At 38.2% G+C, this 26,010-nt stretch overlaps 2 protein-coding genes across 5 annotated transcripts in view; one reads left to right on the top strand and one right to left on the bottom strand.

The window, feature by feature from the left end:
- The window catches only part of DIS3 (DIS3 homolog, exosome endoribonuclease and 3'-5' exoribonuclease), a 28,392-nt gene extending 3,664 nt beyond the window's left edge, over positions 1-24,728 (bottom strand). The window contains exons 1-16 of one of the 3 annotated variants that reach the window (XM_032841069.1): positions 24,291-24,728; positions 23,945-24,012; positions 21,758-21,951; positions 21,127-21,200; positions 14,219-14,386; positions 13,029-13,193; positions 11,783-11,896; positions 11,516-11,653; positions 10,826-10,972; positions 10,171-10,287; positions 9,816-9,917; positions 8,843-8,907; positions 8,671-8,755; positions 6,490-6,617; positions 2,967-3,053; positions 1,011-1,167 (exon numbers count right to left, since the gene is read on the bottom strand). In XM_032841069.1, coding sequence (XP_032696960.1) covers positions 1,011-1,167; positions 2,967-3,053; positions 6,490-6,617; positions 8,671-8,755; positions 8,843-8,907; positions 9,816-9,917; positions 10,171-10,287; positions 10,826-10,972; positions 11,516-11,653; positions 11,783-11,896; positions 13,029-13,193; positions 14,219-14,386; positions 21,127-21,200; positions 21,758-21,951; positions 23,945-24,012; positions 24,291-24,518 — 2,037 coding nt within the window. In that variant the 5' untranslated portion in view covers positions 24,519-24,728. Of the gene's footprint in view, positions 1-1,010; positions 1,168-2,966; positions 3,054-6,489; positions 6,618-8,670; positions 8,756-8,842; positions 8,908-9,815; positions 9,918-10,170; positions 10,288-10,825; positions 10,973-11,515; positions 11,654-11,782; positions 11,897-13,028; positions 13,194-14,218; positions 14,387-21,126; positions 21,201-21,757; positions 21,952-22,606; positions 22,690-23,524; positions 23,683-23,944; positions 24,013-24,290 lie in introns of those variants that run through there. The other 2 variants (XM_032841067.1, XM_032841068.1) reach the window with 2 other exon arrangements.
- Positions 24,729-24,875: 147 nt separating this feature from the next.
- The window catches only part of PIBF1 (progesterone immunomodulatory binding factor 1), a 151,574-nt gene continuing 150,439 nt past the window's right edge, over positions 24,876-26,010 (top strand). For both annotated transcript variants that reach the window (XM_032841070.1, XM_032841071.1), the window contains exon 1: positions 24,876-25,048. The gene's annotated coding sequence lies outside the window, so the exon portion shown is untranslated. The remainder of the gene's footprint in view (positions 25,049-26,010) is intronic.

The raw sequence follows: 26,010 nt of genomic DNA, 5'->3' as shown, positions 1-26,010 counted from the left end.
AAGCCATAGTCCCCACAAGGGTAAAGGTAATTATGCCTAAATGCAGTCGAGGATATGGACCCCCTTCCTATATTTTTCCTTCTCCTCTGTGTATGCAGTAAATCGATTTCTCTCGTAGGGACATGATACAAAGGGGGCTTAACTGAGTTAAAGATAAGAGGGAAAACAATTATTTCTAAGTCTCTGAAGTTAGGCATCTCAGAGGAGGCATGAAATAATATAGGCATAAAGAACACGTAGAAAGGCAAAGAGATATGGAAGAACTTCCTATGTTCGGGTTCTTGCAAATAACTTAGTCTGGAACTTCTGGCTGTAGCACACAGTGCTCTTTAAAGACATTAAAGGGGGTGCCTGGGTGGCTCAGTGGGTTAAAGCCTCTGCCTTCGGCTCAGGTCATGATCCCAGGGTCCTGGGATCAAGCCCCACATCGGGCTCTCTGCTCAGTGGCGAGCCTGCTTCCCCTTCTCTCTCTGCCTAGCTCTCTGCCTACTTGTGATTTCTCTCTCTGTCAAATAAATAAAGAAATTAAAAAAAAAAAAATCCCACCTCCTAATACCATCACATTTAGGGGTAGGGTTTAAAGACATTAAAGGATTTTATTCAGCAAATGATTTCAATGTGAGAAAAGATGACTGTATCCAAGTTAGATGGTTTTTTTTTTTTTTTTTTTAGATTTTATTTATTTATTTGACAGAGAGAGATCACAAGTAGACAGAGAGGCAGGCAGAGAGAGAGAGAGAGAGGGAAGCAGGCTCCCTGCTGAGCAGAGAGCCCGATGCGGGACTCGATCCCAGGAACCTGAGATCATGACCTGAGCCGAAGGCAGCGGCTTAACCCACTGAGCCACCCAGGCGCCCGATGGTTTTTTTTTTCTTAATCAAAAGTACTACTAGACTATTTTTGCATCAGAAAACAACGCAACTTTCATGCAGATGCAAATATAGATTATTTAGTACAATGGACAAATCACAACTCAAATACTGATGATTCTGCAAACTTTGTGACCTCACCTTGGATTTAGCTGCCTTAACAAGAATTTCATAATTTGATGGAGGAGGAGCTGGGTGTTTTCGAAGCAAAGCATGTTCTGAAAATTCTTCATGAATTTTTTTTGCCACAGAGATATTGGCCAGTAACATAAATTCTTCCACCATGGAATTTGTTTCCCTGCCAATGGAGAAATCATTAAACGAAAAAGAATCTGAGGCTTTTATATATCACATTTATTCCCAGGCTACCTTTTCCACCACCGAGACAATAGAAGTATTTCCTACGTAAACATCTGAATGCCTATGTGCACATGCGTATTTTTTATAACCTAACTCTTTCATTTCTCAGGTGCTATGCTGACAATCTCTTACTATGCATCTACTGCATGAGTAAATCTCACACAAGAGACTTTTAAACTGAATTTAAATAACAAAATATTTAAATAACAAAAGCTTTACTCTTATATAAAATCTGTACCATATAGAGCATTTTCTTCACCTTCTTTTACTAAGTCTAAAGAGATTTTTATTTAACTACAAATCCATAAAAATAAAGTTTATTAATAAGAATTAAAAGCTATTTAGGTCATATAAATTTGGGCTAAAAATTAAAATTTTTACCAATAAATCACCAAGATGAAGAAATTATATTTGCATTAGCTCTTCTGGGTACTTATTATTGACTGGCATTGCACTATGTGTGAAATATTGATCTATATGTATCCATATATAGAGAGAGATAGGTTAGTCTTGTTTTGCAGATGAGAAAACTAACGATCTGTAATATTATTCTCTTGCTGAGAGTCCAAGTTAGTAGTATCAAGACCCAAGTTCATATAACTGACTTCAAACTCTTAACCAATTTGATATTGCTCTTCATTCTCTATAGTCTGTGTCTATTTAAAACTTAGGTTAGTAAATGATCTGTATTTTGTGTACGTTGTACTATTCTCTTATTCCCAAGTCACTTATTTGGTATCATATTAATATTTTATTCATGTTTCCATTTTTAACATCTTATAAACTTCTTGACTAGATTCCTAAGGCATATTAATTTTTTAAATATTAGGAAGATCTCCAGTCATACCTTTAAGACAAAAGACAATGTCTTAGAAATGTCTTCTCTTCTTGGTAAGAAGGGGTAATGTTCTACTTTGGCAGAGTTAGATTTGACATTTTCCTCAAAAAACCTCTTCATATTAGGCTCATTGCTCACATTAGCATTAGTTTTATTTGTACAAAAGTTTTCCCAAAAGTATTTTTTAAATTTTAGCTCTAATATTATAAAGTACACACTTCCTAACAAAGAAATGAGTATATTTTCATTTTTAATCTTTGGTCATCTACTAGAAAAGTGTAAATGCACATTCATTTCAGAATTACCTTATAGAAGGCATGGAAAAGAGGCCTGATTTAACCAAAAATAATCTTGCTTCCTAAATCTCAACCAAATCAATACAATCAATACAAATCAAAGAGAGCACTCTTCACAAAACTCAGTGAGGTAGGTGCCATTATCAGCCCTACTTCATCAACAAAAAAACTAAGGCATAAAAAGGTCAGATCACTTGTCTGGAGTTACTGGAAATGGGATCCAAACCGAGGCAGTCTGGCTTTAAAGCACAAGGTCTAGTACATATTTGTACACCACGCTCTTGTTAATTAAAAACTTAAGAAATTAACTAGGGCAATCTCTTATTTACCACAACTATTACTAGTCACATTCCACACACCACATATCACGACCAATTTGAATTGGAAATTCTTCTATTATAATACTTACCTTAGTTTTATATAAGAAAAAAAAGCAAAATCACATTTACTTCTATCTATCTTAAGTCAAAAAGATCTAGAGAAATCATTACCCTACTAGAAATAGGTATTTGGAGTACAAATATGTTTTGTTTATTAATACAGGTACTAGATATTACATTTAAAATAAAAATCCTATCTATTGCCCAGGAAAAATTTACATACCTAAGTTCCTTAGTCTGCAGATCTATAGGATCATGAGTTTCACTGTCCATGTGGAATCGAACTTCTGGAGAAGAAAGAGTCAAAGCCCTAAATAAAAATTACAGATGTAAATTTAGAAAAGTGAGCCAATAACATATAATTCTGGAAGTGATGCTTTTAAATTAGAAAATGATCACAGCAAGTGAGTAATAGTTTTTCTTCTGAGGGCTTTAAGACCATCTGCTAAGCTTTATGCTCTATTTTCATTGACAGCTTCGCCTCTTACAGATCTAAAATGCATTTAAAGAGAGGACAACAGGGGCACCTGGGTGTCTCAGTTGGTTAAGCGTCTGTCTTGGGCTCAAGTCACAATCCCCGGTTTCTGGAATTGAGACCTACACCAAGTTCTCTGTTCAGTGGGGGGAGGCTGCTTGTCCCTCTCCTTCTGCCTCTCCCCTCCACTTGTGCTCTCTCTCACAAATAAATTTAAAAAAAATCTTTAGAAAGGAGAGAGAGAGGACAACAGTAACACAACAAAATATGAGTCCTTGTGCTTCTGCAAATCTGTACCCAAACTGAGTTTTTACTAAGCTACATGGGTATGTAATTACTTTTATTTTTTTTTAAAGATTTTACTTATTCATTTGACAGAGGTCACAAGTAGGCAGAGAAGCAGGCAGAGAGAGGAGGAAGCAGGCTCCCTGCTAAGCGGAGAGCCTGATGTGGGGCTCGATCCCAGGACTCTGGGATCATGACCTGAGCCAAAGGCAGAGGCTTTAACCCACTGAGCCACCCAGGCACTCCATGTAATTACTTTTATAAATAAAGAAGGTAACTGGCAGTATTTTATTTATTACAGAAAACAATGTATTGGGGTGAGGGATGATGACGAGGCAAAAGGGAAGCTGCCACACATAGATTAAGTACCATCAGAAGATCCACAGTTCAGAAGTAGGCCCGCATTCGCTGAGCCAATGTAGAGAATGATAAACTCCTACCCTGATATGTACACACACTGACGGCTGCTGATATGGAGGGCTACGTACCAGCTAACACACTAGACCAAGGCTTTTACAGAACGGTTCACTTAATGAGGTGGAAAGTTCCCCTGTGAAAAGTAAATTCCAACAAGGCGAGTCTTACATTTCCTCACACCTTTTTTTTTTTTTTTAAAGATTTTACCCATTTATTTGACAGACGGAGATCACAAGTAGGCAGAGAAGCAGGCAGAGAGAGAGGAGGAAGCAGGCTCCCTGCTGAGCAGAGAGCCCAATGTGGGGCCTGGGGTCATGACCTGAGCCGAAGACAGAGGCTTTAACCCACTGAGCCACCCAGGCACCCTGTTTCCTCACACCTTGATGCTATTTTCATCAGGTTAGCTTCAAACCAACTTAAAGAATTTCAATGAAGTTGCATAACCCTAAACAATCATGGAGGAGGCGGGAAAGTGGAGGAAAAACTATGAGATGGTGCAAGCTAATTCTTCATCTTGTCCCTCAACTCTTTAGCTTTGTTAGAACTACCAAAGGAATACTAGACAGAGAATCTTGACAAATATTCTTTCTTGCCATGCAGTCTTTACAAGACTCTACACTAGACTTAGTCTGTTTATCAATACATCTGACCTAAAAAGCAAGGTATAGTAATCACATTTTGATCATTTTTTTCTTCATACAACACCTGAAATGTTACGTCTACCATGACTTAACACTTATCCTTTAAAAAAGACACAAAATAGGGGCACCTGAGTGGCTCAGTGAGTTAAACCTCTGCCTTCAGCTCAGGTCATGATCCCAGGGTCCTGGGATCGAGCCCCACGTCGGGCTCTCTGCTCAGCATGGAGCCTTCTTCCCCCTCTCTCTCTGCCTGCCTCTCTGCCTACTTGTGATCTCTGTCAAATAAATAAATAAAATCTTAAAAGAAAAAGACATAAAATATAAAACAACACAGTCTTTAGGAAGGTAAAAAATACCAATTTTTTTTACTGATTGTTTTCTCAATTTTCACCTAAGACTGAGGAGACTCAACGACCTGTTTTTACCAGTAGATGACTGTCTGGTTACAAAATTAAAGGTACAGTTTTTGAAGTTAAAAATCATCTTTCCTATACTAAACAGGAGAAGCTAGTTACTTAATGCAATTTTCTCTTACTGTAAAACTACCAAAATGAATTTTCGTATTTTATTCATTTATTTTTGCATCTTATTCATTTATTTTTAAAACAAACTTTCTAGGGAAGCATGGGTGGCTCAGTTGGTTAAGCATCTGTTTTGGGCTCAGGTCATGATCTCAGGCTCCCAGGACTGAGTCCCGCATGAGGCCCCCTGCTCAGCGGGGAACGTAGTTCTCCCTCTGCCTCTGCCGCCACCCACCCCCACTTGTGCTGGCTCTTTCTCTACCTCTCTGAAAAATAAATAAATAAAATCTTTAAAAAAAATAAAAATACAAATAGAACAAACTTTCTAAAAATTATCTTCAAACTTTCTTCTGATGTCTTGCATACTGTAAACCTTCGATGAACATGTGTTGTTTTTTGTCCTTTTTAGTTTCTTTGGGTTTAACACACCCAAATTATCCTTACACAGCTGCAAGTTTTACACTTAGGATCGCACTGAATATTCCAGAAAATTGACCCATGAGTAGAGATAAAGGTGGCTCAGTGTAACTACCTGTAAGGGCGCTATCCAGTGGAACTTTCTGTGGCAATGGAAATGTTCTCTGTCTACACTGTCCAATATGGTAGCCACTAGCCATAAGTGGCTACTGAACACTTGAAATGTGGCTGGTGTGACTCAGGAACTGAATTCTTAATTTTCTTTCATTTAAATAGGCACATCTTATGAAACAGCACAGATCTAGAGTTCATACTCCGCAACAAAAGCACTTTTAGTAACCATCTGTGACCTTCCCTGGATGGGCATGGGAACCCAAGCCCAACATCGGAAAGGTTCATACACTTGCTTTACTCGGATAGTTGATGATGTCTTTTATAAATCAAATTTCTTTTAACTACTTTACTTTAACAAGTCTGGGGACTTGGATACTCCTTTTGATCTTATACTATTGCAGTTAGGCAAATCCCATGATATAAAAGCTGAAAGACAACATCTGCTACTAGCTAGCACATCTTTGGGAAGACTGCTTCTATATAACTTTGAATCACTTAAAAAATGAAGGTGTTGGATTAAACAATCTCTAAAATTGCTTCAAACTCTCAAGTGCTAGAAGTTCATCTATTTATTTAAATATGTGAAAACCAATGTTCAATATGGAAACTCATTTCTAACTGAAATTAGAAACAACTGATAGAAAAGTCTTAAGTTCTTCTTGCCTCCCTTGAAATTATCTCTAAGATCTTCGACTCTTCGGCATAATAAATTACAAAGACAGAGCTAGAAGAAAAAGAATGTCTCTACCTGACTTTCTATTCAGCTCATTAAATAATCTGTCAATTGTCCACAATAAAACACTTTGAAGAGTTCACAGGTTATCTTATTACCAAGATAAATAAAGACACTTCTTAATAAATATTTTTGAAATGTACCCTTTTTCAATTCTTCTTTTTTTCAAAATTTTAGCTAGTTTGTTTAGTCCACGGAGACTAGTGGTAATCTCATCATTCATGGCTGCAGAATCAATTCTCATCTGAGCTTCGGCATATGTAAGGGAAGCCTAAAAGGAAAACCATATGTTAATATAATTCTTATAAAAACTGGTTTCTAGGGCACCTGGGGGGCTCAGTTGGTTAAGTGACCCACTCTTAATTTCGGCTCAGGTCATTATCTTAGGATTGTGAGCTCAAGCCCCACATGGGGCTCCATGCTAGGCATAGAGCCTGCCTAAGACTCTCTTTCCTTCTCTCTTTGTCCCTCCCTGCCCCCTAACTCTTGTACTCTCTAAAAAAAATTAAAAATCAAAAAATCTTTTTAAAATGTAAAAACAAAACAAACAAAAACGGTTTACTCTATTTGCATATTTGTACTACATAAAATTTATGATTTTGGAAAATCTAAAATCAGTAACAAAAGAGAGATTCCTAGCTATAATATTTATACAGCAGACCTATGGTTTTTGGTTCATTAATTTGTATCTGATGCGTTACATAAGCAAGCTTATGTTAAAACAAAACAAAACGGGGTGTGTGGGTAGCTGAATTTGTTGAGGATCTAACTCTTGGTGGGCTCAGAGCATGATCTCAGGGTCATGGGATCCATCTCTGCACTCAGCAGGGAGTCTACTTGGGATTCTCTCTTTCCATCTCCCTCCGTTTCTCACCCGCACTCACGCTCTCCCTCTAAAAATAAATCTTTTAAAACAAAACAAAATAGCAGTATTTATTGGTAAATTGCTTAAATTTTACTTTCATAGTTAACAAATAAATACTTCAGTAACACTAAAACAAAGTAAAAAGGAAAGTTATTTTCCGACAATGACTGTAAAATGAAATCCTCGCTAGATGATCATTACTTCCTTACTCAATGACAAATAACTAAGAATACTATAATAGCCTAGACATCATGTCTTACAGAAAAACCTATGAAATATCCCAAATTAAGTATCTAAAAAAGAGAACAATCACAGTAAAAAAGATCTCAAGTAATTTCCAATTATAATCCAAACATACAAATAATGCTTCTGTTCCTATTCTGCACCTCATGGAAAACTACCATTTTTTTAGCTTATCAAAAAAAAAAAAAAAAAAAAAAAAAGGAGAGGTGCCTAGGTGGTGCAGTTGTTTAAGCATCAGGAGTCAGCTCAGGTCATGATCTCTGGGTCATGGGATCAAGCTTCACGTCCAGCTCTGGGCTCAGCACTGACTCTGCTTGAGACTCACTCCCCCTCTCTCTCTGCCCTCCTCCTTGCACACACACTCTCTCTCTCTCTGTCTCTCAAATAAATAAATAGCTTAACAAGTTAAAATCAGGAATAGCATAAGAGGCTTAGGTGATGCAGGAGGCCAGGTCAGATTCTTAGGAGAGCTAAGTTATCTACTAGGGACTAAGAGCTCCCCTTCCAAAAATGTTTTCTGTTTTATGTTCACTGACGTTTTCTTCATTTAACTTGGTTACACTGAACAAATATGGGAGAAAAATAAACTCATCCTTTTTAAAAATACAAATGAAAGAAGGCTTAAGTCATTCATACATCACTATACATCACTGTCAGTCCAACGCTGCTGTCTTTTCCAACCACTAGTTCATCCGAAACTGCTGAAAGCAACTAGATGATGGCAAACCTCAGAGAAAGACCAAGGGCAAAGTGAGAACATAAGGGGACCCAGGGAGCTTTCCAAAAGAGAGAAGGATGAGAACGTTAGCCTGGCTCCATGCTGTCCGATGTGAAACCTCAGGCTAGTTCTGCTGAAATCCAACGATAATTTATGAGATAATTTCTCTGAAAACTCGTGAATATTACAAGACGGTATACATGCCAACTTTGAAAATACGGGCCATCTTATATAATGGAATAATTTCAAATAGTAGGTGTTTCTGAATTAGGGCAAAAAGTCATCTGTTGAGTCTTCTCAAGTATCCAGGCTTTGTGAGTTTCTGAATACAAGGCAACTGCATCAAAAATTAAGCAGATAATGGAAAAAACTAGATCCTGCTACAACACTGCGGAAAAATTTAATTTAGTAAACCTGACTTTTTCAAAACCGTCTAGTAACACTGTTAAAACAGAGTACCAAAGATTTTAAGCATTTTATATTAACCATGAAACCAACCTTTGAATTAATGGCACTTTTGGTAAACCTCACTTTCAAGATTTCAGCATTGTGATTCATTTCCCAAATACACGAAAACGCCAACCTATAGGGGAAAGCAGACGGTGTTTGTTAATGGGAATCTGTTAAAATAATAAATACTATGTCCTTATAACAAAACATGCATCAATACCTGTCAACGTTACATCTTAAGGAACATAAATTAGAGCTAAGCAACTCTGGAACCATGTCAATCCTCTGGAACAGAAAAAAAAAGAGTGACAGATTACTTAACTATATCCGTACATTTATTTGACGTTTCATTCTCAATAGCATTAATTTAACAAGGGAGGAAAGGTCTCTGTGAATAGAACTGAGAAAAGAAGAAATAAGTCTATTTCTAGAAAAGTATTTCCACACAACTGTTTCCAACAGGACACGAGAGGAAACCAGACTTCATGTCAGTGGATCTAAGCCTAAGTCCCCTCCACAGCTCCCGAGCTGTCCTCCAAGTCTGCAATCTCTGCTCAAGCCTCAACGGCTCTATGACTGGATCTTTCTCCAATGCCTAACACAAACTACATGGTGTTTTAGACATACTGAAAAAGAGAGCCACGGTATTTTTACAGAAAAAAGCTACATGGAAGAACTCTGACAATGAATTCATAGTAGACTAACTTTCTCTTCTATTGTCACAACTTTTCTCTTTAAGTTTACGGGAGATTCTAAAAAAAGAAATGGTACATCATGACAAAATGGACTCATGACTAAACTTTTGAAGCAACAGAAAATACACTAGTTATTCAGAGCTAGTAAGTTAAATGCTACACAATTTATATCAACCAAATCTACTTGTTAATTGGGCCACTCAATAACCAAACACTCTGCATTATTTTCACTGATTTATGGCCACCTTCTTCTACCTATGTCTTTTGGCTAATTCATGTACTATTCCAGACTGTTCAAGAATTCAAAAGTTCTCATGGTTTTTACAAACTAACAATGCACACTCACATGATACTTATTCCTCGTATTTCACTAAATACTGAGGCTGAAAACACCTTTCTCAGGAAACACCTCTGATGATTTTATTATTAAAAATAAAACAGATGATGAAAAAGTTACAAGTATGTGTCAAAATTCCATTTTAAATATAACCCATTTACCTTTTCACAAAGATACACAGTTGTTCCCCTTCTGGCTGACTCTTGATCCAAAGCATTTCCTGGCCTAATAAAATGGCTAACATCTGCAATATGAACACCAACCTGAAAAAGATAAAAATGAAAGGATGTCAACATGCTCAATTGGGTAAATGTCCTAACAGAGATCTGAGAAGAAACTGAGCAAAACTGAAAAACGATGGCCACATTTCCCATTTCAATTTCTGTCACATGTCAGTCTCTGTACCTGCAAGTGACTAGGCATGAATAATTCATGAATTCTAAAATGGGTCAAAAGAAAATAAACTCAAAAACAGAACTGTATATTTGGGTAAGAATGTCACTACACCAAGAATACCTCCAAATTTCCATTTTCCAGTTCTCTACAATGTAGAGCATCATCTATATCAGTACATCCTGGAGGGTCCACACTACAAACACACAGATGTCGCAGGTCTTCTCGGTTTTTCATGTCCTAGAAAATGCCACATTGTTAAGAAATAAAAAATTATTTCGGTAGTATAAATAAAATACAGCTCTTATGAAAATAATTTCTCTCTATATATCTTAAAATAAACTTTGTTTTATTTGTTCATAGTAACCACACATTATGATTTGTAAATTGTGGTTTTTTTCACCTTTGAATAATTTGACATAAGCTAGTGTTGGTTCCCCAGAAAAAGGTATCTTTCAGTAAAACAAAGGATTTTTGTAATACCTAACAGTTCTGTAACAAACTTAAATGCAGAGGACTAAAGTGGGGACTATGATTTCTACTTATTTAATTAATTATTTGTAGACTCCATGCCCAATGTCGAGTCCAATGAGGAGTCCAACGCAGGGCTTGAACTCACAACCCTGAGATCAAGACCTGAGCTACAGATCAAGAGTCAGAGGTTTAACTGACGGAGACACCCAGGCGCCCCAGGTTCTACATATTTAAAAACACAAACAGAAACCAGATTAGCTCAGATAGAGGAATTTCTAAAGTGACTACATTGTTTTCAGTTTACCTTTTCAGTAATGCTCCAGGGCATCTTTGGAAGAAAGCTAAGAACAGCCTGTGAAAAAGGCTGATGGGGAACGTCGTGCTCAAGCAACAAAACTTCTGTTTCAGTCTCTTTATCTCCAACGTCACCTAAGTTTTTTACAAAGTGTCCCTAAAACCGAAAGGTTTTATTAGAAAGGTGAATTCTATAGGTTTTTGTTGGGTGTATGTTATTATGACACTAAGTTCTCGAACATTTATATATCGCTTCAGTATTTCTAAATGCTTCCAATGCTGCTTCTTAAAAATTAGTCCATAAATCTTAAGTGATTAAATGATGGAGACTTCCTGAGGGCCCAGTTCCTACACAGCCAAGTGTTGTCTATTTCCTATGACCTCTCAAGTTTAAATGTTACTTCAAATACAGTAGCTTCAGAATTTATTACAATCTATTTAGGTTTCAAACACTATTTTTGTTAACCACTATCGAAACTTATGTCTTAGGAAACGAGTAAAAATAAACATTTTGCACCGGAATTTTCATAAGATTAATTTTCAAATAAGATATACTACCTACTAGGTTAATTGTGAAACAGTCCTATATTTCAATATGAATTTTATTTCAAAAACAGATTCTGTTTTTACCAAAAGAAGCAATTTTATACTCAATTCTTAATTTTAATATTCTAAAACAAAATAAATCATTCAAGCTTACGTTTGGATATCTGGAATTTCTGGGCCAACCATCAATGGCAACAATAATCCTCCTTCCTTCTAATGCAGAAGCCTGTCTGGTTTCTATTCGAATTCTAGGGATTCTCCTATCAGCAGGAGTAAAGAGATGTCTTCTTGACTAAAGAAAATTAGGACAGAAGATTTTACACACAGACACACAAATCTGAGGTTGGGGTGTGGGGAGGGCTCTAAGTTCTATTTAACGGCTATCATTTTTTAATTACATAGCAACACGTGCTTTACTCACCTCTTTAATATCAGACTTGGAAAGCATGCCACAGTATGGTCTCCAATTTCTTTTTATTATTCCTACAACTCTACCTGTGGGCTTTAACATTTTTTCATTTGCAGCAGTCTTAAGCTGAGATTTAAAAAGAAAAAATCTTCAGTTATTCTTCCTTTAAGTATAATGAGACTATTTCTCTTTAAAATCAGAATATGAATATGGATACTAATACTTTCACGTGGTTAATTATGACACAGTTACAGAATCTTGATGCTTTCAAAATTCTAGGTCAGAATATGCCAAAGCAAGCCATGGAAATAGTTCCATAGTAATACACTACAGAAACAGATAATCAAAAAAAACAGAAAAAATATAACTAAATAAATATGTCAGAATTCAACTGTTTAGTTTTAATATGAGGATTTACACTCACACACACAGACACACATGTGTGTCTGGGAATTAGCAGACTAGGACTTTAGCAGTAGCTTACACTAAACAGCCATGTGGCATTTATTAATTCACTAAAAAGACTTGTATCTTAGAAGTTACTCCTTAACCAATATAAAAACCCAAATAAAGAGTATTTACTAGAAATAGCTGAAAGACTTCATGCTATTTCACATCAACACTCTCCTATGGCCTAGCCTCTGCAAGGATAATATGATAGTAAGACTCCAGAGCACTGAACAGAATTCTTATAAAAAGGAGAACTACTAATGTCTGAATTCCAACTATTTGTGTTATTCTTATAATCCTAAAATACAGAATAAATGGGTCATATCAGATAGACTTTAGATTTTAAAAATAACAGAAAGCATAATAAATATGGTAGAAGAGAAGGAATTAAACAGACTTTTATGTAAGGGCCTCAAAGTATATCTATTATGCTGATGGGATTTTAGCATTACATAAAAACAACACAGAAAATTTCCAATTTGTATTTACTTAAACCTCACTGATTCAGACAAACCTAATTCAGACAGATTGTGTACCTGAACATCAGAATTCGAGTTTCATACTCACATTCCAGTCTTTTTATATTTAAACCTGTTTATTGAGCAAAATAAGATAATTCAAAAGAAGACTATTCAGATATTTAAGAGGGAAAATAATCAACTATGTATGAAATATATTAAACCCACAACTATAGTCTTATTCAGTAAACCTGAAAGCAGTGAAATTTGTTTAATTTTCTCTAAAGCCAAAACATTAAAGAATTCTACAAAGCTACACAGACAAAAGATAAACCTGCTTGGTTTCATACAATGCGTTCTCTTTCCTCTTCTTTTTCCACATCATCTTCAATTTGACCTTCATCGTGTAAAACCACAGAAGATGGGGCCACCCACTGATTCTTGGGAAGAAGTTCTACAGCAACAATATCTTCATGAACAGCTCGGTTTAAATTCTTAAGTCCCTGTAAGATTATCTGGGTACAACAGCAAACGGCAGGTGCTCAGATATTTTTAATGGCAATATAATAATGGGAAGGTTACCTAACAGAAGGAAAGCTATATTGAGAGTTTCTATGTATCTCTAGCTCTCTTTTATATTTTTTCTTCTTCTCTAGTGTTCCTCCTCTTAATTTCTTAATAGTAAGTAGGGAAAACAAATCAGAAAATATAGGTTATATATATGGCTCCGCCATAACTCTTACATTAGCACCAAAAGACCTTGGGAAAACTTCTCATCTCTAAATCTCAGGGTCCTGGGGCGCCTGGGTGGCTCAGTGGGTTAAGCCTCTGCCTTTGGCTCAGGTCATGATCTCAGGATGCTGGGATCAAGCCCCGCAGCGAGCTCTCTGCTCAGCAGGAAGCCTGCTTCCCGCCGCCCCCTCCCCCAGTCTCTACCTGCCTCTCTGCCTACTTGTGATCTCTCTGTCAAATAAATAAATAAAATCTTTAAAAAAAAAAAAGTGGGAAAAGCTTTAAAAAATAAAAAAATTAAAAAATAAATCTCAGGGTCCTGATTGGGTAGAATGAAAAAAGAGTACCTGCTTTCATAGGCTGAAGATTAAATGAAATGCAGCATTCAAAGCAGTCAGAAGACTATCTGGCAAACAGCGAGCACCCAAAAATGATTCCTATTTGTTAAAGTGTGTGAAGCCCTCTGGAGCATTTATATGTTATGTAAACAGCATTTTTCATAACTAGGCATAATACAGAAAATAGAAGCATCCTATTATTTTTTTAATTGTTTGAGATTTTTATTCTCTTAAAAGTGGGGTAAATAAAAAGTTCTTTTCTTCCATAAGCAGCTCTCAAAGAAAGTGATTCATTCTATTATCTATGACCTCTCACGTAACTGTCTTTAAGCTGGGGTAGAGTAAGTTCAAATTCTCCTACAAAATTTTAAACTCTTGTGAAAGAAAATTATGAAAAGAAAATCATGAAGAGAAACCTTCTGTACCTAACCTTCTGTTAGGTACATGGAATTTATGTACACAAAACTTACCTCTTTATCATCTTCTGTGTCTCCATGAACCCATACTGTAGCTTCTAAGTAATTTTCCCTGCTTGCTCTAAATGTTCCTTGAAGGTATGTACCAGATTTTATGCCTTGCTGTAGCTTACTTAAAGGAAGATGCTCTGAAAATATTATTCTTCCACTTTCTATTTCATTCTGTGAAATGAGCAAACCACAAGATGTAGTTAGTATGTAAACCTTCCATACACTCAATAAACAACTGTGATTATCTCTATCAGGTATTAAAAAAAAAACAAAAACAGGGACGCCTGGGTGTCTCAGTTGGTTGGACGACTGCCTTCGGCTCAGGTCATGATCCTGGAGTCCTGGGATCGAGTCCCGCATCGGGCTCCCGGCTCCACAGGGAGTCTGCTTCTCTCTCTGACCTTCTCCTTGCTCATGCTCTCTCTCACTGTCTCTCTCTCAAATCAATAAATAAAATCTTTAAAAAAAAAAACAAAAAACAAAAACCAAAAACAAAAAAAATCCATGGGGCATCTGGAATAACTGTTCAACTCTTGATTTCGGCCATGATCTTGGGGTCCTGGGATGGAGCTCCACATTGGGCTTTACACTCAGTGGGGAATCTGCTTGAGATTCTCTCTCTCCCTCTCCCTCTCCCTCTGTCCCTTCCCACCCCTGCGCACACACATACTCTCTCTCAAAAAAACAAAACAAGTGCGCCTGGGTGGCTCAGTGAGTTAAAGCCTCTGCCTTCGGCTCAGGTCATGATCCCAGGGTCCTGGGATCGAGCCCACATCGGGCTCTCCGCTCAGCAGGGAGTCTGCTTCTCTGTCTCTCTCTGCCCGTTTCTCTGCCTACTTGTGATCTCTGTCTGTCAAATAAATAAATAAAATCTTTAAAAAACAAAAGAAAACAAACAAAAAACCTAAAAGACAAATACCGTAGGATTGTACTCATATGGAATTTAAGAAACAAAACAGATGAATATGGGGAAGGAAAGGAAAAATAAAATAAAATAACACTAAGAAACTCTTCACTACAGGAAACACTGAAGGGGAGGATGGGTCAGGGCATGCAGCAATTGGGTGATGGGCATTAAGGAGGGCACTTGAAGTAATGAGCACTGGGTGTTATACGCAACTGACGAAACACTAAATTCTACCTCTGAAACTAACAATATAGTATATGCTAATTAAATTGAATTTGAATTAAAAAATTTTTAAAAAACCATCCACATTATGGTATATACAGCTCTATGAGTTTGAGAATATGGCACAGTAAGAAAAAGCACTTTCTATTCTTAGGGCAACTTACACAAATATTTCAATTTCATTACATTTCAGCATTTAGCCATAGATATGTCCCTAATAAACTCTGCACACCCCCTCTTCCCACCCTGGGCCTTCCATAATGAAGGTGTGTAGTTAAGGAGGTCAGGTGAGCAGGTCGGTAGGTAAATGAAGGGTATTTTGAAATTTCAATTCCATGGAAAGGGTGTGGCTACTAAAGTACAAGAAAATCTATTTTCATTTTGGGTATATTACACAGTTCAGAATATGAGATAGAAGTAGGAAAGGAACTGCTTTAGGTCTACCACAACACCTATCAGGACTCTTAGAGACCTCAACATCCAAAATCCTTACTGCTTGGCTCCTTTAATTGCCTTTTTCATTTCCCACAACCTTCCACGGAGATTAGTCCCTTTTTTCCTTAACTCTCCCATTTCCCTGTCCCTGCCTCCCTCTCAGATGAGTGACCGCAATCTCCATACTGAGATGCAAAAGCAGTCACTGGAGACCTGCTTCATCTTCCTGACCCTGAATCTGCCCTCCTCCCCCCATCTGTATCAAAACCTCAGCCTGGGGCACCTAGGTGGCTCATTGGGTTAAGCCTCTGCCTTTGGCTCAGGTCATGATCTCAGGATGCTGGGATCAAGCCCCACATCGGGATCTCTGCTCAGCAGGAAGCCTGCCTCCCCCACCTCTGCCTGCCTCTCTGCCTACTTGTGATCTCTGTCAAATAAATAAATAAAATCTTAAAAAAACAACAAAAACCTCAGCCTTCTGCTGAGCTCTCATGCAACAACAAAGACAATGTTTCTGTTCTTTCCAGTGGGCACTATCTACCATTTCCTCTCCTCCATTCAAGAACTTTGTCCTGTAATAATCTCCTCTCTCTAGATACAAACTTCCTACCTCCCCTTACTACAAATTCACACCATCATATAAATTTGCAATAACATGACCTATTAAAATAAATAAATATAGTTAATTAACTTTGGGTCTCCTGGCTGATCCTCTGTTCTGCTTCACACCAATAGGCCACAAAAATAATATCTGTAATTGCTGTGTGTCTATTTGCTCGGCCGCATTCTTTCAGGAATCCACTGTAAGCAAGTTTCATTGTCAGTCACCAAAGCCACTATCGTTGAAGTCGCTAATACCTCCGCTATTTCAGTGCTCCATTCTCTGTCTTATCAAGATTTTTTTAAATGACCTTTCCTTCCCTGAGACACTTTTACATCCAAATCATCACCCCGTGGGTTTCTGTCCTACTTCACTGGTAGCCCCTCCTTACTTTCCTCTGCCCATATTGCTTTTCCAGATCTCTAACTACTGGAGTATCCCAAGAGTGGTTATAGGCCCTTTTCTTTACCTACCACGGTTTCTTTACCTTACCCATGTTTACTCTCGTGTCATTTTCTCCCACTTAAAACAAGAAAACCTCTTGATCCCTCTTGCTTTCCGACAAACACCTCATTTCTCTCCTTTCCCACCGCAGCGTCGGGAAGTGTTACCATACTGTAATTTTTCTCTTCCTATTTTTCACCTATTCTATTCAGATTTCTGCCTCCCTACCATCAAAACTACTCTGGATAGTACCCACCCCCTGCAAATGTCATAATGCTAAATCCAACGATCAGTTCTCATTACTCTGACTTAGCAACATTTGACCCGGATGATCAGCCCTTCCTCCCTGAAACATTTTCTGTACTTGGCTTCCAAGAACTTTACACCTGCTTTTCCTTTTACATTTCATTTGCCGGTTCCCCTCATGTTTCTGACATCTACTGGCGTATCCATGGGCTGAGCCCTTGGACCTGTTCTCTCTTCTATCTGTATTCAATTCCCTAAATCAGGGCTAGGCAAACTAAGGTCCATGCACCACGTCCAACCTACTGCCTGTATTTGGAAAATTAAGTTTTACATTCCATGCTCTTTCATTTATCTATTGTTGATGGTTGTTTTCATGCTACAACAGCAGAGGCGGGTACTTGCGTTAAGACCATAAAGCCTGCAAAACTAAAAAAAAAAAAAAAAAAAAAAAATTACAATCTGATTCCTCACAAAGTTTGTCTAGGAGAAAATATTTGCAAATCATTTATCTGATAAGGAACTTGAATCCAGAATATAAAAAGAACTCTCATAACTCAATAATAAGACAACCCAACTAGAAACCAGTCAAAGGATCTGAAAAGAAATATGCATACATATGCACAAGTTACAGTACATAGGTATCTATTACATATAATATACACGTGGCCAATAAGCTCATGAAAAAATGCTCAACACCATTAGCCATTAGGGAAATGCAAATCACATCAAAACCACACTGAGGGATCACCTGACACTCATTAGAATGGTTACAATGAAAAAGACTGACAGCATGTATTGGTGAGAAACTGGGACCCTCATACATTGCTGGGTGGAATGTAAACTCCTGCACACACTTTGGGAAATAGTTTGGCAGTTCCTTAAAAAGTTAAATATAAAATTACCATATGATGGAGCAAGTCCTCTCACACATGACTAAGCATGTATCAAAGAAAAATGAAAGCAGTCAAAAAAGACCACATATTACATGATCACATTTATACGAAATGTGCAGAATATGCAAGTTTATGAAGACAGAAAGATCAGTAGTTGCTTGGGGCTAAAGCAAGAGCATTGCAGGGACAGACTAGGATTGAGTGGTAATGGATATGGGTTTATTTTGAAAGGGAAGAAAATGTTCTAAAATTAGATTGTGGTGATAACTGCATAATCCTGCGACTATACAAAAAACTGTATATTTTAAATGGCTGGGTTGTATGATATGCGAATTATACCTCAATAAACCTTTAAAAAAAAAAAAAAAAGGTCTACCAATCCCTGCCTCACATATTCTCATTTGGTCTTACGGCTTTACATACCACCTATATGTTGATGAGATCCAAATTCTTATCTCTAGTATATCTACATCTCTAGTCCTAAACTCCCTCATGAGCTACAGATTTGCATATCCAACTAACTACTCATACCACAAAGCCACTGAGAGCTTTACCAGTTATCTCAAACTTACATGTCTAAAATCATATTTGTGATTTCCACTCAATCCTGCTCCCCGTCTTCATCCCGTGTAAATGAAGGGATACCACTCACATGGTCACTCAGGCAAGACACCGAAGGTCATCCATATTCCTCACAGCCCCTTCCAATCTATCACCATGCCTTAAAACATTGACATACAACACCCCCAATGTCTGATTACTTCCGACTATCTTAACTGGTCCTACCATGGTCCAATTTTCTGTCTTGTCTCCCATGGAATTCTAAAATATCTTCCTAACTGGAGGACCCTGCTTCTAATCTATTCTCTTAGAGCAGCCAGATGGATCTTATTATTTTCCCACTCAACATGTGCCCAGCACTCATGGACTAAAATCCAATTTTTTCACCCTATCTCATTCCGTCCTGCACGATCTGGTGGTCCCTGTCTATATTTCTGACTTCCTGTGTGTAATGTTTTCTCCCTTGCTTACTCCATCCCGGGCACTCTTCCAGCTGCTCCGTGATCTCGCCAACTTATTCTAATCTCAGAGCCTTTACTTGCTGATTTTCACCGTGTAAAATGCTCTTCCCCTAGTTATTACAACGGTTAACTCCCTCACATAATTTGGCTAAAATGTCCTTGTCTTGAAGCAAATTTGCTTAGTTAACATCCTTCACATCTCAGCCCTGACATCCCAAATCTGGGTTAGGGGCTAAGTATAGTCAGTTCTCCCATAATGCTTGTTTTGAAAACATGAATTTGTTCTAATTCAACTGCTATACTAAAAAATACTAGGTGGGGGCGCCTGAGTGCTTCAGTAGGTTAAGGCCTCTGCCTTTGGCTCAGGTCATGATCTCAGGGTCCTGGGATCGAGCCCCGCATCAGGCTCTCTGTTCAGCAGGGAGCCTGCTTCCCCCTCTCTCTCCGCCTGCCTCTCTGCCTACTTGTGATCTCTCTCTCTCAAATAAATAAATAAAAATCTTTAAAAAAAAATACTAGGTGAATGCAGAAAACTGCAGCTAGCTGAACAAAGCTACAGAGGAACCCTCAAAACAAAGTCACCTCTCAAACATCTGTCACCCCAGACTACTATGTGTTTCATGAGCCATACCAATCTACACCTTCTATAACTTTTTGTCCAAATTTAGATAACCCTATTTCCACCACTTCACAAAGCTTCTCAGTGTGTCCTACCACATTTTCCCATTAGCTCTGCAGCTTTTACTGTGAGATTTTGCAGTCACAGTGAATCTGAAGACCATACGTGTCGTATTACAACAGCACCACCCGTAATTTCGTCATGTCCTACACTTTCCCTACCACAGTCCTCAATCAAATATTATATATTACCAGCATTAGATTTCTTCTCTTCTCTTCTAAACCAGCGCTACCCAAACAACTTTGTGATCATGGGAATATTGTTTTTATGGTCTCCAATATGGTAGCCACTGGGTACGAGCAACTCTTAAGCATTTGAAAGATGAAAAATGCAACTGAGAAACTGAATTTTTCATCTGAATTAAATCAAAACAACCAGAGGCAACTAGTTAGAACAGTCCCTAAATCTCTATTCTGAAAGTAAAGCCCAGCTCTTATTTTCTCACTTCCTTTTAATTTTGTAGTTGATTGAAGATAAGCAGGGATGAAGAAAATACTGTAAAGACTGGATATGTGTCTAATGTTCTATCCCATAAAACTTGTTTCTATAATAACGATAGCTGCCGTTTACACATACTATACATTTACTATAGGTATAAGCAAGGCACTGAGTAAGAATTTTATTAATACTACTGTCATTATTTCATTTGATCCTCATAACAATGCTATGAAGTCAATATTGTTAAATACATTTCACATGTAGGGAAGCGAATGCCCGAGGTTTATAGACTCACTTAGCAAGCCCTCTCTTTACTACTGCATGGATCCCTTTACTCCTCCTTCTGCCTCTAACTTTGCCCTTGATACAATGCATCAACTCACAAACTGACATTAAAGTGGTCTTTCAAATAAACATTTCTCATCGTTCTCCCTCATTCCTCCCAGGCCTACCCTCATCCACCCTTAATTTCTTATAGCATGCCATTATAAGGTACGGAGTGCAGAATCCTACCTGCTACCTTCTCTTCATAGCATGCCTTTGGAATAAGATTAAAAATTACTGACCAAGAGAGTAAATTCTAGATCTTTGTTAGCTGGCCCCTACCCTTCCTGCTCTACCTTTTATGACTCCCTCCTTTCTTCCTTCAGCATTAATGCTTCAGCTTTATGCTATCTCCAATGCCCACCATGTCTTTTTTTGTCAAATACTTACACCTTATTCACAAACCAGCCACAGATTCCTATATTCAGTCATCAAACAAATGGTGCCACCATGTGGTAGGCCCAACTCAGGTTGCTGAGGGTCTCTGAGTGAAGAGTGTTATTTTAGTCAAGTCTTTTAGGAATGGCATTTTGATAAGCCTATTACAGCCACTCTTGTTGCTTATAACCCAAGTCCTATTCAATTCCAGCTTACCTACCAATATTCCAATTTTTAAATTGGATTAACTATAAACAAGATCCCAAAGTGGCAATTTAATATTTTCAAGTTTCAAAAACAAAATAAAACAATTCAAACATACCCCTTCTTCAGACAAACAAGCAAGACGATCTATGAGCTCCGGGTTAGCAGTTAGGCTCTTAACATACTCCTCACCTGAAAAATAAGTTTTGTTCTTGATAAAGTTAAGTGTTTTCTTTTCTTTTCTTTTTTTTTTTTTAAACCTGCATTTGTTGATATGGTCATATCAAAGCAGAAGTATTGGATCAATCATATCTATGAGGTTTCTTTCTTTAAAGATTTATTTGTTTAACAGAGAGAGCGCGCACGCAAGCATGAGCGCAAGCAGGGGGAGCAGCAGGCAGAAGGAGAAGCAGACTCCCCACTCAGCAAGGAGCCCAATGTAGGACTTGATCCCAGGACCTAGGATCATGACCTGACCTGAAGGCAGACACTTAACTGTGTGAGCCACCCAGGCTTCCCTCTATGAGTTTTTATTGCTCAGCCGATTTCGAAGGGTGATGAGGAAATTAAGAGCCACTGGGCACCACAACTCACTTGGCTGAGAAATGCTGAGAAATGCAAACATCAGATGGAGTTACATAGGAATATGAAACTGTTACATGTTCAAGTAAACATCTAATCGAGGACCTGATGGTAGTTCCTATTTGGAAATGCTTATAAAAATTAACAGCTTCTACATTTAGACTTACAGGTGAAAGCTGGTATTCCTTCTTCTATGGCTTTTTCTTTGTTTTTCTTGTCATTTGTTATGAAGATAACTTGTAGATGATTTTCTGCTGATATTTTCTTCAAATGTTCATTGTACCATTTTGCTGCTACTCGAATGGCTCTATCGTTCCTGTCATTAGCATTTTCTCCCTGTTCTTGTTCTACATAAGTTTCTCTAAATATTGAAAAGAAAGTAATAAGTAAAAAATCAATAAGAAGAAGAATATGTGAAAAGTCTTAGAACATAAATGCTTAATAACCACTGAACTATAATAAAGCTTCGCAGATTTGATAAATTTTATTTGAACTGTAGATTAAGGGTAATTCCCAAAAGCTACAAATAGGATGATGCTTAATGATATGATTCTATAGTCATTAAACATACAATACGTGTAAATCACGAGTGGTAAACACTCAATAAATGGCAGAACTTATCTCGAGACTGAAAGACCAAAAACAATGACTGCATATTCCTTCGTAGTCTATCCACACTAAAGTCCTGAATATGTCAGCATACTTACTTTCTTAAATCTATTTTTCCAAAGCCAAATTTAAATAAAATAACAAAATTCAGTACAAAAACTCTCAACGCTTAAGAGATTCAACTTTAGAATCCTAAACTTATTAGAAGTTTTTTGAACGGCTTCATTCCTCGCCATTAAATGCCCCTGCTAAAGCTTTAAGCTTATCAGTCAGACACTATCATTAAATTGTGAGTTAGTTGTGGCGTGACTTGAGTAATACAATCTGGGATAAGATTTGCCCAAGTGTCCTTCAATACCAGTATTACTAAGCTCTATTCACTGCATTTAAGCAGAAAAATTGCTAACCTCTCATTAAGAATCTGATGGTAAGGCTCCACAAAAACTTGCATCTTCCTGCACTGAAAAACAACTTTCTGCTTCTGAATTTCATGAAGCTAAGAAAAAGATGACAAGTGCTTTACCAATGATTTTTATAAGAATAATATTTAAATTGGGGCTATAGAAATAATGAGAAAATCGAAAAATTAAATATTTTTAAATATGCATATTTCAATGAAATTTCAATACCAGAATTCTACTGTCTAATCCACTGATGTGATTTTCTGCCCAGGTACATTTGACAATGACTGGAGACATTTTGGGTTGTTACAACTCTGTGGAAAGGGGAAGATGGAGTTGCTACGGGCATGTAGCGAGTAGAGAACCACAAGATGCTGCGAAACATCCTATGACATATAAGACAGCCTGCCCACAACAAACAATTATTCAGTCCAAAATGTCAACAGTACCAAAGTTGAGAAGCCGTAATCTAATAAAAGTATATAGAACTGGACACAGATCATTTATGTAACATAAGAAATAGCACTATATTTTCTAAGATCACACGTTATGTTCAAAGGGCATCAATCTGAAACACAACAAAGAAGTGTTTCTTAACCCTATCTTCTTCAACGTGATCAGTTAAAAAGTTATTAGTTTAACTTTTGAAAGCCCATTAATTATAAATCTGCTTTACAGTTTTAAACCTCTCTTTCATAAACTCTTACATTTTATCAATTTATGTCGGTTATCAAATAATGCGGTATTCCAGGAACCTAGCGAAACCTCACCTGCCAAGATTTTACTGCTTAACTCATGCTGAAACCAATTCAAAATGAAAACATTTTGACATCTTCTGACAATGTCACAATTACTGCCAGGAACCCTTCCCCCAATTTAGCTAATTCTATGGTTTCCTGGTAATTAACATAATCTTCCCCCTACCTATGGTGCTCATTAGTGAACGTATAGAAATGCTTCTCCTGGTTATTAGTCACATCTCTGATTCGCTTATATACTGGAGCACTCCGATTTCGCACTTCCTGCAGAACTGTTTGTAGTACAATCACATTCCTGATGGCAGGGTCCTCAAGAACATCGATCTTAAAAAATAATAATAAAATAAAATAAAATAAGGAAAGAAAACTTAAACTGTCTCTGCCAAACATAAAACCCTGCCCCCCTTTTTTTTTTAATCAAAACAGCACGTATACATTAAACTAAGGCGCTATTATGCTACAGAAAACCTTTCAGATCTATTAGAGAACATTACATATAAACAGACTAATTACATAACTTCGGAGAATTAAGCCCACTAAAAATGAAGTATGTTGGCCCACAAAGTTTTCATTCGTAGGCACTTACAAGCTGCCTGGGAGTCGCAGGCTGGAGGCCACAGAAGCCCAGGTCCCCGGCCTCCAGACACTTAAAATCTAAGGCAGAAGAGACACCAGGAGTTAGAAAATTAATCTAAAATTCTTATGACTCCAAGACCTCAAAAAAAAAAAAAAAATTCTTTTTTTTTTTTTTTTTTTTCCAAAGAAAATAAACCTGGCCTGGGAGACAGGAGGCAAGGGTCCCGAGATGGGATTTGCCTCTCCCTAAGGACGTCCAAGACTCTCCTCTTTGGGCCTCAGTTTTCCTATTCTGCCACACCCCCCTTCTCCTGGTAATGTCGAGACGACCACAAACAGCCCGTCAGCCGACGCACCTGGTGCAATAGCACGTTGGTGTCCGGAAGCAAGTAGTGTGGCCGGGGGCACAGGCTGCTCGCCGGATCCAGGGGCTGCGGCTCGAGGACTGGCCCCTCATGAGCACCGTCGCACGCCGCGCACCCTGGCGCGCCGCAGCCGATGTCGTCCCGCAGGTAATGCTCGCGCACGATCTTCATCACGCCGCCCGCCCGCGTCTTTTTTAAGAAAGTCTTGGACTTGAGCATCTTTCTTGTAGCGCGGAATCCTGACCCCGACGGCGCTCTTCCGGTGAAAAGTGCCAAGTAGAAGCCCTACGGTACAACTATTCTTTAACCCGAAGTTCAGCCCTTCCCGCTCCAGCGTATTAATGAATACCTCTCGCGGGAAAACGTCGAGGCTGACATTTGTTGGCTCTCTGAGGACTCCGAGAATTGGGCGAAAACGAGGAGGATGGGCGGAGCCCGGAGCTATTTCCTACAGGACCAGGGCGGGGCTGGCCTCTGGACTACAACTTCCAGCATGCACTGCTTCCCGCGTTGGGGTGGATCCAGGCTGAGTTCCGGCGGCGAGGGCGCTTGCACGCAGCCTCTTCCTCCGTCCTCCTACGGGCGCGGGAGTGGTTGTCTTGGTTACGGGTCCTAACGGTCCCCAATCTGAAATTCCTTCTGGAGGAGCTGCAACCTGAGTTTCTGTTTGGGGGACACTTTCAGCTCCTTGAAGAGGCGGCGGTCGTGGCTGGCCCAGCCTTAAACGTGGAGTAGTTGAATCTTTCCAGGTAGCTCGCGCTTATCCCTTCCTTTCAACACGGGGCAGGGAGTCATCCTACACTGCCAAGTTTGCCTTTTCTTCTTCACTCCACACATGTGGGCTGCCCCAGCCCCCGATCCTTTATAAACAAGATGTTGCCTCTCTCAGATTTCACCTTTCTTTACCCCTTTTCCCTTTGGGAGGGATGCCGTTTGCCCTCCACACGCTTTTCTAATCATTTAGTTTAGAAAAGCTGATGCCTGCAATACCGTATATAATTTATTATGTCATGTAGTGTTGAAACGAGAATTGCTAAAATTCTTGTGAAAGGGTAAGAAGTTCGATTTAGAATACTTGAGTTTATCGTTTCTACGTTCCTGTTTTCATTTTATCTGGAAGTCTATTAGAATGTTTTTGTCTCCCTGTTTCCCTTTTTAAAAAATCTTAAGTGACTCCTCATTGCCTGCAGAATAAATTTCGAACACATTTTGACATTCAAAGCTCTCGCGGTCTTGATTATTAAAGTTATATGGGTGTTTGTGTATGGGGGATAGGGCGAGTCCTACTCAATATCACAAAGGCTTGGCTCTAGCAAGACTATCATTATCTTCTGCTATTGTGCATTTTCGCCACTTCTGTACCAACATTACTTCTTGCATGCTTTTCTCTTGTTGCTGCTCTAAATCCTTCAAGATTCTAAGTAGACATAACTTTCTCGTGATCAACTCAGTAGTGATTTCCCTAACCTTGAACACGTGCTGCTTTTATTTGTAGCTTTCCTGGATACTACTGACTGGGGCTTTTATCCTTAATCTCGAACATTTCTTTGTTTCTTACAAGTAAGATTCCTGTCCCCAGAACTGGGCTTTTTATTCATCAAGAGCAAATTCATAGTAGGATTTAATGAGCTTGGCTTAATATGTTTGATTTGAGCAGTAATTTACTAATCTGTCCTAGATGAGGGGTCCTCCAGATTGTCTAATAACTACT

This window comes from Lontra canadensis, unplaced genomic scaffold (assembly GCF_010015895.1).
Source record: "Lontra canadensis isolate GAN:19392208 unplaced genomic scaffold, GSC_riverotter_1.0 scaffold119, whole genome shotgun sequence".
NCBI classification, from domain to species: domain Eukaryota; kingdom Metazoa; phylum Chordata; class Mammalia; order Carnivora; family Mustelidae; genus Lontra; species Lontra canadensis.
This window is presented reverse-complemented; position numbering and strand designations above follow the sequence as displayed.